The sequence below is a fragment of the Pseudopipra pipra genome, chromosome 5 (genome assembly GCF_036250125.1).
Source record: "Pseudopipra pipra isolate bDixPip1 chromosome 5, bDixPip1.hap1, whole genome shotgun sequence".
Taxonomy (NCBI): Eukaryota; Metazoa; Chordata; class Aves; order Passeriformes; family Pipridae; genus Pseudopipra; species Pseudopipra pipra.
In genome coordinates, this window is record NC_087553.1 from 44,183,679 (window position 1) to 44,193,610 (window position 9,932).

At 41.4% G+C, this 9,932-nt stretch overlaps 1 protein-coding gene across 2 annotated transcripts; it reads right to left on the reverse strand.

Moving 5' to 3' along the window:
* Nucleotides 1-2,677: 2,677 nt before the first annotated feature.
* ATP23 (ATP23 metallopeptidase and ATP synthase assembly factor homolog) lies at nucleotides 2,678-9,930 on the reverse strand. Of its 2 annotated transcripts, none has more exons than XM_064655825.1 (6): nucleotides 9,635-9,930; nucleotides 8,305-8,350; nucleotides 8,116-8,197; nucleotides 7,348-7,485; nucleotides 4,299-4,382; nucleotides 2,678-3,373 (listed from the first exon to the last, which is right to left on the reverse strand). In XM_064655825.1, exons 1-6 carry the CDS (start codon nucleotides 9,813-9,815, stop codon nucleotides 3,170-3,172), a joined length of 735 nt encoding a protein of 244 aa, XP_064511895.1. In that variant the 5' UTR covers nucleotides 9,816-9,930; the 3' UTR covers nucleotides 2,678-3,169. The 2 variants fall into 2 exon arrangements, with proteins under 2 accessions (XP_064511895.1, XP_064511896.1); XM_064655826.1 differs by having other exon boundaries at nucleotides 8,305-8,387; nucleotides 9,635-9,761.
* Between the last annotated feature and the right edge of the window lie 2 nt (nucleotides 9,931-9,932).

Here is a 9,932-nt window from a genome sequence, read left to right on the forward strand (position 1 = left end):
TGGCCCCAGTCAGGAGGAACACCACTAAAGACCCGCCACCAGCTGGATGTAGCACCATTTACCACCACGCTCTGGGTCCAGCCATCCAGACAGTTCTTAGCCCAGCGAACAGTGCACCTCTCCAAGCCATGAGCAGACAGTTTCTCCACAAGAATGCTGTGGGAGACAGTGTCAAAGGCTTTACTGAAGTCCAGGCAAACAACATCCACAGCCTTTCCCTCATTCACTAAGGAGGTCACCTTGTCACAGAAGGAGATTAGATTGGTCAGGAAGGACCTGCCTTTCATAAACCCTTCATAAATCATGCTGATCCCCTGGTTGTCTTGTATGTGCCAGATGATGGCACTCAAGATTATCTGCTCCATGACCTTCCCCAATACCATGGTCAGACTGACAGGCCTGTAGTTCCCTGGATCCTCTTTCTGACCCTACTTGTAACTGGGCATCACATTTGCTAACCTCCAGTCAACTGTGACCTTCCTCTTTGACCAGGACTGCTGGTAAATGATGGGAAGTGGTTCAGTGAGCACTTCTGCCAGCTCCCTCGGTAACCCTCAGTGAATCCCACCCAGCTGCATAGCCTTGTGTGTGTCTAAACGGTGTACCAAGTCACTGACCATTTTCCTTTGGATTATGGGGGCTTCATTCCGCTCCGCACCTGACTCCCCACTCAGAGGGCTGGGTACTTGGGGAACAACTGGCCTTACTGCTTAAGACTGGGGCAAAGAAAGCATTAAGCACCTCTGCCTTTTCTTCATCCTTTGCTACCATTTCCCTCCATATCCAATAAATGATGGAGATTTTCCTTAGCCCTCCTTTTGTCACAAATTCATTTATTGAAACATTTTTATTGTCTTTTACAGCAGTAGCCAGATTAAGTTCTAGTTGGGCTTTGGCCCTTCTAATTTTCTCACTGCATAACCTCACAGCACCCTTGTACTCCTCCTGAGCTGCCTGTCCCTTCTTCAAAAGGTCATCAACTCTCCTTTTTTTCCTGAGTTCTAGAAGTCCAAGGTAGCAGTTCTGCTGAGTCCCCTCCTTCCTTCTCTGAGAATTGCAAACTCAAACATTTTGTGATCACTGTGCCCAAGATCACATCACATTACATACTGATTTTATATTTTATATATATGTTTTCATATAGCTCAATGTAGTCTTTGTTACCAACATTTCTTACAGATATCTCTGGAATACTTTCTTTCCAAGATTTTGATCATGTTCATCTATCAAAAATCCTGAAGGAAAAAAGTAGCTTGCATGCTTACATTTTCTAGTTTTTATTGCTGTATTTTCCATTTCTAAGTAAACTTTATAAAGCTTATCCTAGATAGCAGACAAATGTATATATTTAAACTATGTATTGGTCAAAATATAAATGCAAACACACACACGTTAATTAAGGCAGAACTTCTGTTAGTAAGGTATAAGGAAGGGAAGGAATTATCTGTCAGAGTATGTGTCAGAAGCATAAAAAACTCAGCGTCATACATTGTACTGACTAAAACAGTGATTTGAAGAGAAGTAAAGGTTAAGGGAATATTAACATATAAGATTATGCTGTTTTCAAGGCATCTCTGATCCCCAGGGGATTTTGGAAACCCTAGGTCTATACAGACTGCATCAAACATGGGAAGCTTAGGACTCAATCTGTAATTTTCTCTATAGGTATCCAGGGTATTATATACCCATTTTTTTCTGTTCAGATATTCAGCCATCCGATTATGTCAGTCACGGATGGAATTACCCCAAGAAAATAAGATTATGAAATCTCCATTTGAAATTCTTTAACACTCTTGAAAGGGCAGGTTTGGGGAATCTTTGTCAAGACAACTTCCTCCAATACAAGTGGGATGACTTTCTGAGGGATCTGCATTAATGCCTAGTGCCAGAAATAATGGTTCCTGTAGGTATGAATTATGCTACACCTACACACATAGTCCAACACAAACAGAACAATTCAGACAAGTCAGGCTGATTAGACCTCTCAGGCACTTCTAGTATGTGTTGTTTTATCCTTTGTGAGGGCAGTGCTTAGGTGTGAATCTTCTCAAATTGTGTGCTACTGGTCAGGAAAACACACTGCTGGCTCTATTGTCTTCTTCATGAATCTTGTTCCCAAGTGACACCTTAGAAGCAGGACATGGGGCTAGAGGCTAATGACATGAGTGAATACTTCTCAGGAGGAAACTACAGAATGACTGTCAGATCCAAAACATTGTAGGCATGTGAAATAAATAGGTGGATTGCACAAGTCCAAAGCTACAGTCAAAGAGCCCTGTCAGAGGCTGCCAAATTCTGGAGGTACATGGGAGGATCTTCCCCTCTCAGCTGTAGCATCTGTCAGGCACTTGAAATCTGTGCATGTGCTGACTTTTCCTTACTTGAGCAGTTCAGTACCTCACTCTTGCTCTAGTCTCACCAGGGAGCCTGTTGCCCCACTGCAGCCAAATCTCACAGTTATGTGTTGCCTGACAAAGCTTCATACACTGACAGTCCTGTTATCACAAAATATATTGGGACACAGAACAGGAGAAGGCAACACTCATCATCATATCCAGTCCTCCACCACCAGAGAAAATCAGCACAGGAGCAGCAATTCAGGGCATAAAGGACTCAAGTCACAAAAGCTTTCCCACCACTAACAAATGTTAGATCTCCCAAGAATTTCAAGAGGTGCTCAAAAACAAACGCAGCAGTTTATTATATTTTAGGTTTAGCCATAGTTATTAAATCTAGACCCTCAAGCTGTAGTTCAGGTGCTCATCTTTTAAAATAGAGTGATTAAGATCACTGACTTCATGACTGTGCATCAAAGATGGTGGAAATAAAAAGATTTATTTGGTAACAACAAAACTTTTAGAAACCAACTCCTAGTCAGTCAGATTGAAAAGAATTAAATGTGCATTGAAATGCGCAGATCATTATTTTTGACAAGTCATTTGGCATATACTAAATTATCTTCCTGGAATAACAGGTGAGGAAACACAATTTTTAGTCTTGTTCATTTACCCTGTTTACTTCCACGGAAGCTGGCTCCTGAAAAGTTTACAAAATTAATTGATACATTTGATAGAACTGCCCTTTCCACCAGCACTGTGTGCACAGACTGTAACTCCAGATGTTACAGAACAGAGAATTAACAATTTCTCACGTGTTTTCCTTTCCCCCCTTACAAATTAGCATTATAGCGATCTCTGTTCTGAAAGTCTCTATAAGCACGTCTTGCATCTGCTTTGCTGTGTGGGATTCTTCCAAAAGGTTCTAGATCATTGAAGCAGGCATCAAAAACTTCATCCACAGCTTTTTCAGCTGTTTCTTTGCTAACTTTTCTAACAGCCAGAATGGAACGAATTGCTCTGTCTCGTACGCAAGTCTAAAGGGGAAAAAAGATAAAGAAAAATCTGACGTTATTAGTATAAATTTTTTCCAGATTTTGTCAAGTAGTAACTCCTACTACATAGGCAATAATTTTGTATCACAGAAGAGTCAAACAGTGCCTGTAATAAGCATTATAGTATATTTTAGTTTTATCCTCTGTTAATTATGTGGTTTAGTTTTCCATGTACACATAAACCATGTGATAATTAAAAGATATTCCTTAGAACAGAAATTAAAACACAATTTGGCATTTTTGTAGGTATCAAGTATTTGTAAAACTTATCCTGCACTCAAGAAAAATATGTCAGAAAGAAACAGACATAAATACCAGTTAGTTAGTTTCAAATTGAAATGCTATAAAACATAAAGGAATGACCTCTCTATTGGCATTCGATACCTCTCTTTATGGCAACTTATTCTTACAGTTTGTCTACAAAAACATAAAAAAGATGTAAATATCAGCTACAAGCTACTGCCACTCTAACATGAGCAACTAATTGTGACTCAATCTGTAGGCTTCATTACTATTTACAAAAATTAATTCTTGTAAGACTTAATACACATGGTTATTCAGAAATCTGGTCATTCTGCTTCCTCCAGTTTTCAAAGACTTTTAAAAAGAACGTTCCCACTACATTTCCTGCAAACCCTGTTTTTTGTCTGGTTCTTATTAGCCATCCATTGTCAATGGTATTGCTTTATGATATTACTAAGTATTCAGGAATTTCACTCCAATAAAAATAACACGCTGGAAAAAAAAATTAACATCAGTCATTAAAGGTTAGTTAAGAGAAAACAGCAAGCCCATGGCATCTACTTCTTTTTCTGATGTTTTTGGGTATGAAAGTGCAGAAGGCTGAGATCAAGTAGGTAACGACGGCTCATAAAAATGATTAGACTTTAACATTTGCAGTCTTTACCTGATGATGCCCTTTCAATCCAAATTTAAACCTGGCTATTTCATTCATCAGTGTACAGTCTCCACTGAGATTAGCAGCTCGAATCTATTGAGAAAAATACAAAGCCACAAGATCAGAGAAACACATGAAAACACAATGTCAAAAAAGTTGTAACAAATTTTTTTCTTCAGTATTTTTCTGGTGACTGCTGGTAGAGATTATTCCCAAGGCCACTTTAGTTTCTTAAGTACCTGTTACCCTTTATATCCACCCTCTCAGCCTCAGTGAACTGCAAAATATTACTACAGCAACCTTTAAGTTTTTCCAGGAACTACATCTCACATATTCCTACAGTAGAGATCATATGTATGTGTGTATATATGTATATAAACTGCTAGAAGAACATGGAAAGTAATATTCTCCCCAATCTATATCAGAAGCTGTTACAAGAGTCAGAAAGAAAGGCAGATACCTTTCAAAGATTACAGCTGCAATACCCAGAAGAGCAGTAACCCATCTGTTTTGCAAAAAGCCACATTTAAATGAGTATGTATGGTTTAACTGGTTAACTGTTTTGTTCTGTACACTGTAATTTCTTTTGTCTGCCAACTGTTCCAACTGTGCCCTAGCCGGTCTGTCAGGAAATGTAAATAAACTGTGATTTCCTACAACTAAGTACCAGAGTGAGAATAAATGAACGGAAAATATGAAAGGTAAGAATTAAAAAGCTGTCAACAAAAAATGTAAACACCATGTAATAAAGTAATTATCAGAAGACTTTAGGTAAACACATAATCTCAACGAGAGCAAGAACATGCACAATCTTGTTTTATATATATATTCTCTAAACTTGTGTTTGAGTCTTACATGCTTTATTCTGCACTGTGTAAATGCTTAGACAAAAAAATAGACAATAGTTAATAATTCTGAATTACTGTATTGGGTTTACATGGCAGGATGTTGGCAGTGAGATGCCTGCCAGGGTGGCTTCTGTGAGACAGGACAAGTGGCTGCCTCCATGTCAGAAAGAACCAGCTTTAACTGGTTCTAAAACAGACCCACCACTAGTCAAAGTTGAGACCGTTAGTGGCTGGTTGTATCTCTGTGATGACATGTTTAAGAAAGGATAACAAGCGTTACAGGGCAGCTGTAGACAGAGACAGAGGAGTAAGAAAAATGCGAGGGAAACAACCCCACAGACACCAAGACCAGTGAAGAAGGAGGGGGAAGAGGTGCTCCAAGCATCAGAGGAGTGCCTGCAGTCTGTGAAAGAACACAGTAGAGTAGAAATCCACACTGCAGTCCAAGAAAGACATCATGACAGCAGACAGACATGCCCTGAAAAAAGCTGCAGCCCATGTGGGAGTAGATTTTCTGTCAGGCACTGTGGGCCATGGGGGAGCAATGCTAGAGCAGTCCATCCCCAAAAGACTGTATGCTGTGGAAAGGAGTCAAGTTAGAGTAGGTCTTGAAGAATAGCAGCCCAGGGGAAAGACTCAGAGCAGTTCATGAAGGACTGTAATCTGTGGGAGGGACCTCACATTGAATCAGGGGAACAGAGTGAGGGTGAAGGAGCAGCAGAGACAAAGTGTTATGAACTGACCACAGCTTGCATTCCCTGTCTCCCCATGCTGCTTGGCAGGCTAGGAGATAGAAGAGCCAGGAATGAAGGAGTGAAGTTGAGCCTGGGAAGAAGTTGAGAGGAGGGGGAAGGTAATTTTAGTTCTATTTTTCACTATCCTATTCTGTCATTAATTGGTAATAAATTAAATTAATCTTCTCCAAGTCAAGTGCATTTTTGCCATGACAGCAACTGGTGAATGACCTCCATGTCCTTATCTTGATCCATGAGCTTTTGAATCTTACTTTTGTCCCCTGTACCACTGAGGAGGGGAAGTCAGAGAATGGCTCAGTGGGTTCCTGGCAGAATGGCTTTATTGATACCACATAAGGTTACTTCATTAAATCTTACCTATTAAAAGATAATAAGTGACAGTAGCTCTTTTCAACAGCAAATATGAATTCCATTAATGAATTAAAATGAATTTTTATGAAATCTGACTTGTTCAGTACCAAACTCATAATTTTGGTTACCTCACATACTGTTTATAGGTGAAACTTGTGCACATCTAAAGTCTAGATCAAATAAGTTCTCATTAAAAACAAACAAATCAACCAACCCATGACCTAAAAAAACCCAAACAAACCAGAAACAAAGCCACCATAATATTTTTATGTATTTTTTAAAAAAAAACCAGTTAAAAAATACCTAGTTCACAAAGTCATGAGTATATACTTTCATATAATCATAAGAGTTTTTCTGTGGCCAAACAATATGGATTATATCAGAAATGAAATAAAAGCATGTAAATACACATGGATCATATACACAAGAGGAATCTTTCCGAACCTGTGATCCATTTAATTTCACCTCCTAAAGCATCAATTATTAAAGCCTTTTAAGCAGAAAATGTGCTCTGAAATCATAGAATCATAGAATTATTTGGCTTGGAAGGGACCTTAAAGATCATCTAGTTCCAACTCCCCTGCCATGGGCAGGGACACACTAGACCAGGTTGCTCAGAGCCCCATCCGGTTGACATGGAGTCATAACTACAGTGTACTATTAGCAATATCACAATTATTCAAAAAATGAATGTGACAGGAAAAGACAAGCTTGTTGTTAATCAAAAAAATCTAAACAAAAATAAAGTTACTGTACTACTGTGAAAACTACCCAACACACCAAGATTTGCACAGGAGAAAAAGAATGCTATAAACATTTGAATAATATGTGAATATGTTTTCCCTTCTAACTACTCTCATCTGTCAATAACCACTTCGTGCTAAGTCTATATTCACAGTGATCATTCTACTTATAGGACATTAACTTACTAATATTTGTGAAAATTAAGTATTTGTTTTCTGAATGAAGCTATTTAGGTTGACCTGACAGAAAGGACAAAAAGGATCAAAATAAGTGAAGTGTGTGTAACAGACCATATAACATGAAGCATCTCTAATAACCAGTAGTAATTAATAAAATGACATTAGAAGCATTTTAACTTACCTCTGAACATGCCAAGTGCTTGACGTTTTTAAACCAATCTACGTGTGCACGGCAGTGATCAAATGCATGAATCAATTCATGTGTGACCACCCGGTTCATATGGGATTGTTGGCGAATGTTGTTCTGACACAGAACAATCTGAGGAAGAAGAGATAAAAGAACCCTTTTCAACAAGTTTCAATACCTCCCTTACTTCTCAGAGCACATATCATCTACAGCATTTAGTCTCTTTAGATCATTGTTTTTCAACATTAACAGCCTTATTGTTCTGCAGCGTATTAGTTCCAATAAAGAATCACACAGAATATGCTGAGTTGGAAGGGACCTACAAGGATAATCGAGTCCAACTCCTGGCCCTCCATCTCCAAGAGTCACACCATGTGCCTGAGAGCATTGTCCAAACGCTTCTTGAACTCTGACAGGCTTAGTGCTGTGACCCTGTCTCTGGGGAGCCTATTCCAGCACCCAACCACCTCTGGGTGAAGAACCTTTTTCTAATATCCAGTCTAAACCTCCCCTGACACAACCTCAGGACATTCCCTCAGGTTCTGTCACTGGTCACCACAGAGAAGAGATCAGTGCCTGCCCCTCCTCTTCCTCTCACGAGGAAGTTATAGACTGCAATGAGGTCTCCCTTCAGTGCCATGGAACATCTTTCATTTATCTTGTTTTCATTACTAACGCAAATATCAGTGTTGGTAAATTTAATCCTAACAAAACACTAAAAAAATTGTAGTACTTTGAAAGGGGGCTATGTCCAACACCTACCTGAGATGTGGCAGCATCAAAACCTCCACTGACACAGCCATCGCAGTTTTCACAAGAAAAGTGCCGGTCATTGAAGACAGTGCTGAAAGGCCCAAACAAACAAAGTTACAGAAAAGAATTTGAAAAACATCAGCCACTACTTACAATAGTGATGTTACTACACAGAACAAGATGCATTAGTTTACGTACCAACCAGATTGCTTCATAGCCTCAAGGAGCAGTTGAGCATATGGATCTAGAAAAACATTGCTGCAATCAATTTCTCTAAATCCCTACATTCAAAACAAAAGTTCTGAAAGTCATCTATAAAATAAAAATACAAACACAGTGAAAGAAAAAAAATCAAGAAAAGCACTATACATGCAAATTCATACTTTGCAGTATTTAACCTCAATACAATGCAACAGGCATCTGGTACAGTTCTGACTATGTGAAGTGATACAGAATCACAGAGTGGTTTGGGTTGGAAGGGACCTTCAAGATAATCTAGTCCCAATCCCCTGCCACGGGCAAAGATACCTTCCACTAGACCAGGTTCCTCAGGGCCCCATCCAACCTGGCCTTGAACATTCCCAGGCATGAGGCACCTGCAACTTCTCTGGGCAACTGTTCCAGTGCCTCACCACCCCTAGAGTAAGGAATTTCTTCCGTATATATAACCTAAATTTCCCCTCTTTCAGTTTGAACCCATTACTTCTTGTCCTATCACTACAGTTTGTTATGAAGAGTCCCTATCCAAGTTCCTTGTAGGCCCCCTTCAGATACTAGAAGGTTGCTATGAGGTCTCCATACAACATTCTCTTCTCCAGGCTGAACAGCCCCAAGTCTCTCAACCTTCCTTTGTAGGAGAGGTGCTCCAGTCATGCTATCAACTTGGTGGCCCTTCCCTGGACTCCCTCCACCAGTTCCACGTCCTTCTTATAGTGAGGGTCTCAGAGCTGGACACTGTAATCCAGGTAGGGTCTCATGAGAGCAGAAGAGAGGGGGAGAATCACACCTCCCTCGACCTGCTGGCCCCGCTGCTTCTGATGCAGCCCAGCATACAGAGTCAAAGCTGTTCAGGAATCAAGTCACTCCTGACTGATAGTTATTCTACTACTAGTATAAACAGAGCGACTTACAGTGACCATCGTTTGCTGCTAACACTCACAGTCAACATCACACAGTTGACTGTGTGAAAAGGGCACAAATGCACAGAAATTGACAAATCATCTCAATTTCTCAGGGAAAAAAAAAGGTAGAGAAGGACCTTCTGCTAGGGAAAGAAAACGCCCTCTTGGCCACTTTCGAAATAACTTGTGTAAGGCAAAACCAGCGCGTTCATAAAGCAGCAGGCCCACTCCGCCACCTGCTGGGGTCCGTCCGGCCGCCCCGGGGCAGCGGCAGCGGAGGGGGCGCAGCTCCGGCACCGAGACCCCGCGGCACAAGGTCACAGCGGCGGGACACGGGGGCACGAGTCCCACGCCAGGGCCCCCGCTGCGCCAAGGCCGGGCCCGCCGGGGCACGGGGAAGCGCTTACTCGTTTCCAGGGTCATCCTCAGCATCAACTGACACTTGTTGTGGAAGGTGAAAAGGCTGCGGACCAGGAAGCTCTGCGGCTTCTTGTTCCGATCTGGGAAGAGCCGATAGCCGAAATCATCCTCCTCCACCGCCCCTTTCTTCTCGGCCGCCGGCGGCGAGTCACCCTCCCCATGCTCCATGGCCGATCGTGCCCTCCCGCTCCCACCGGTCCCCGTCCCTGCGGGACAGGGGACAGGGCTCAGGGCTCAGGGCTCAGGGCAGCGGGCACCGCGCCGGGGCCAGGCAACGCCAATCGC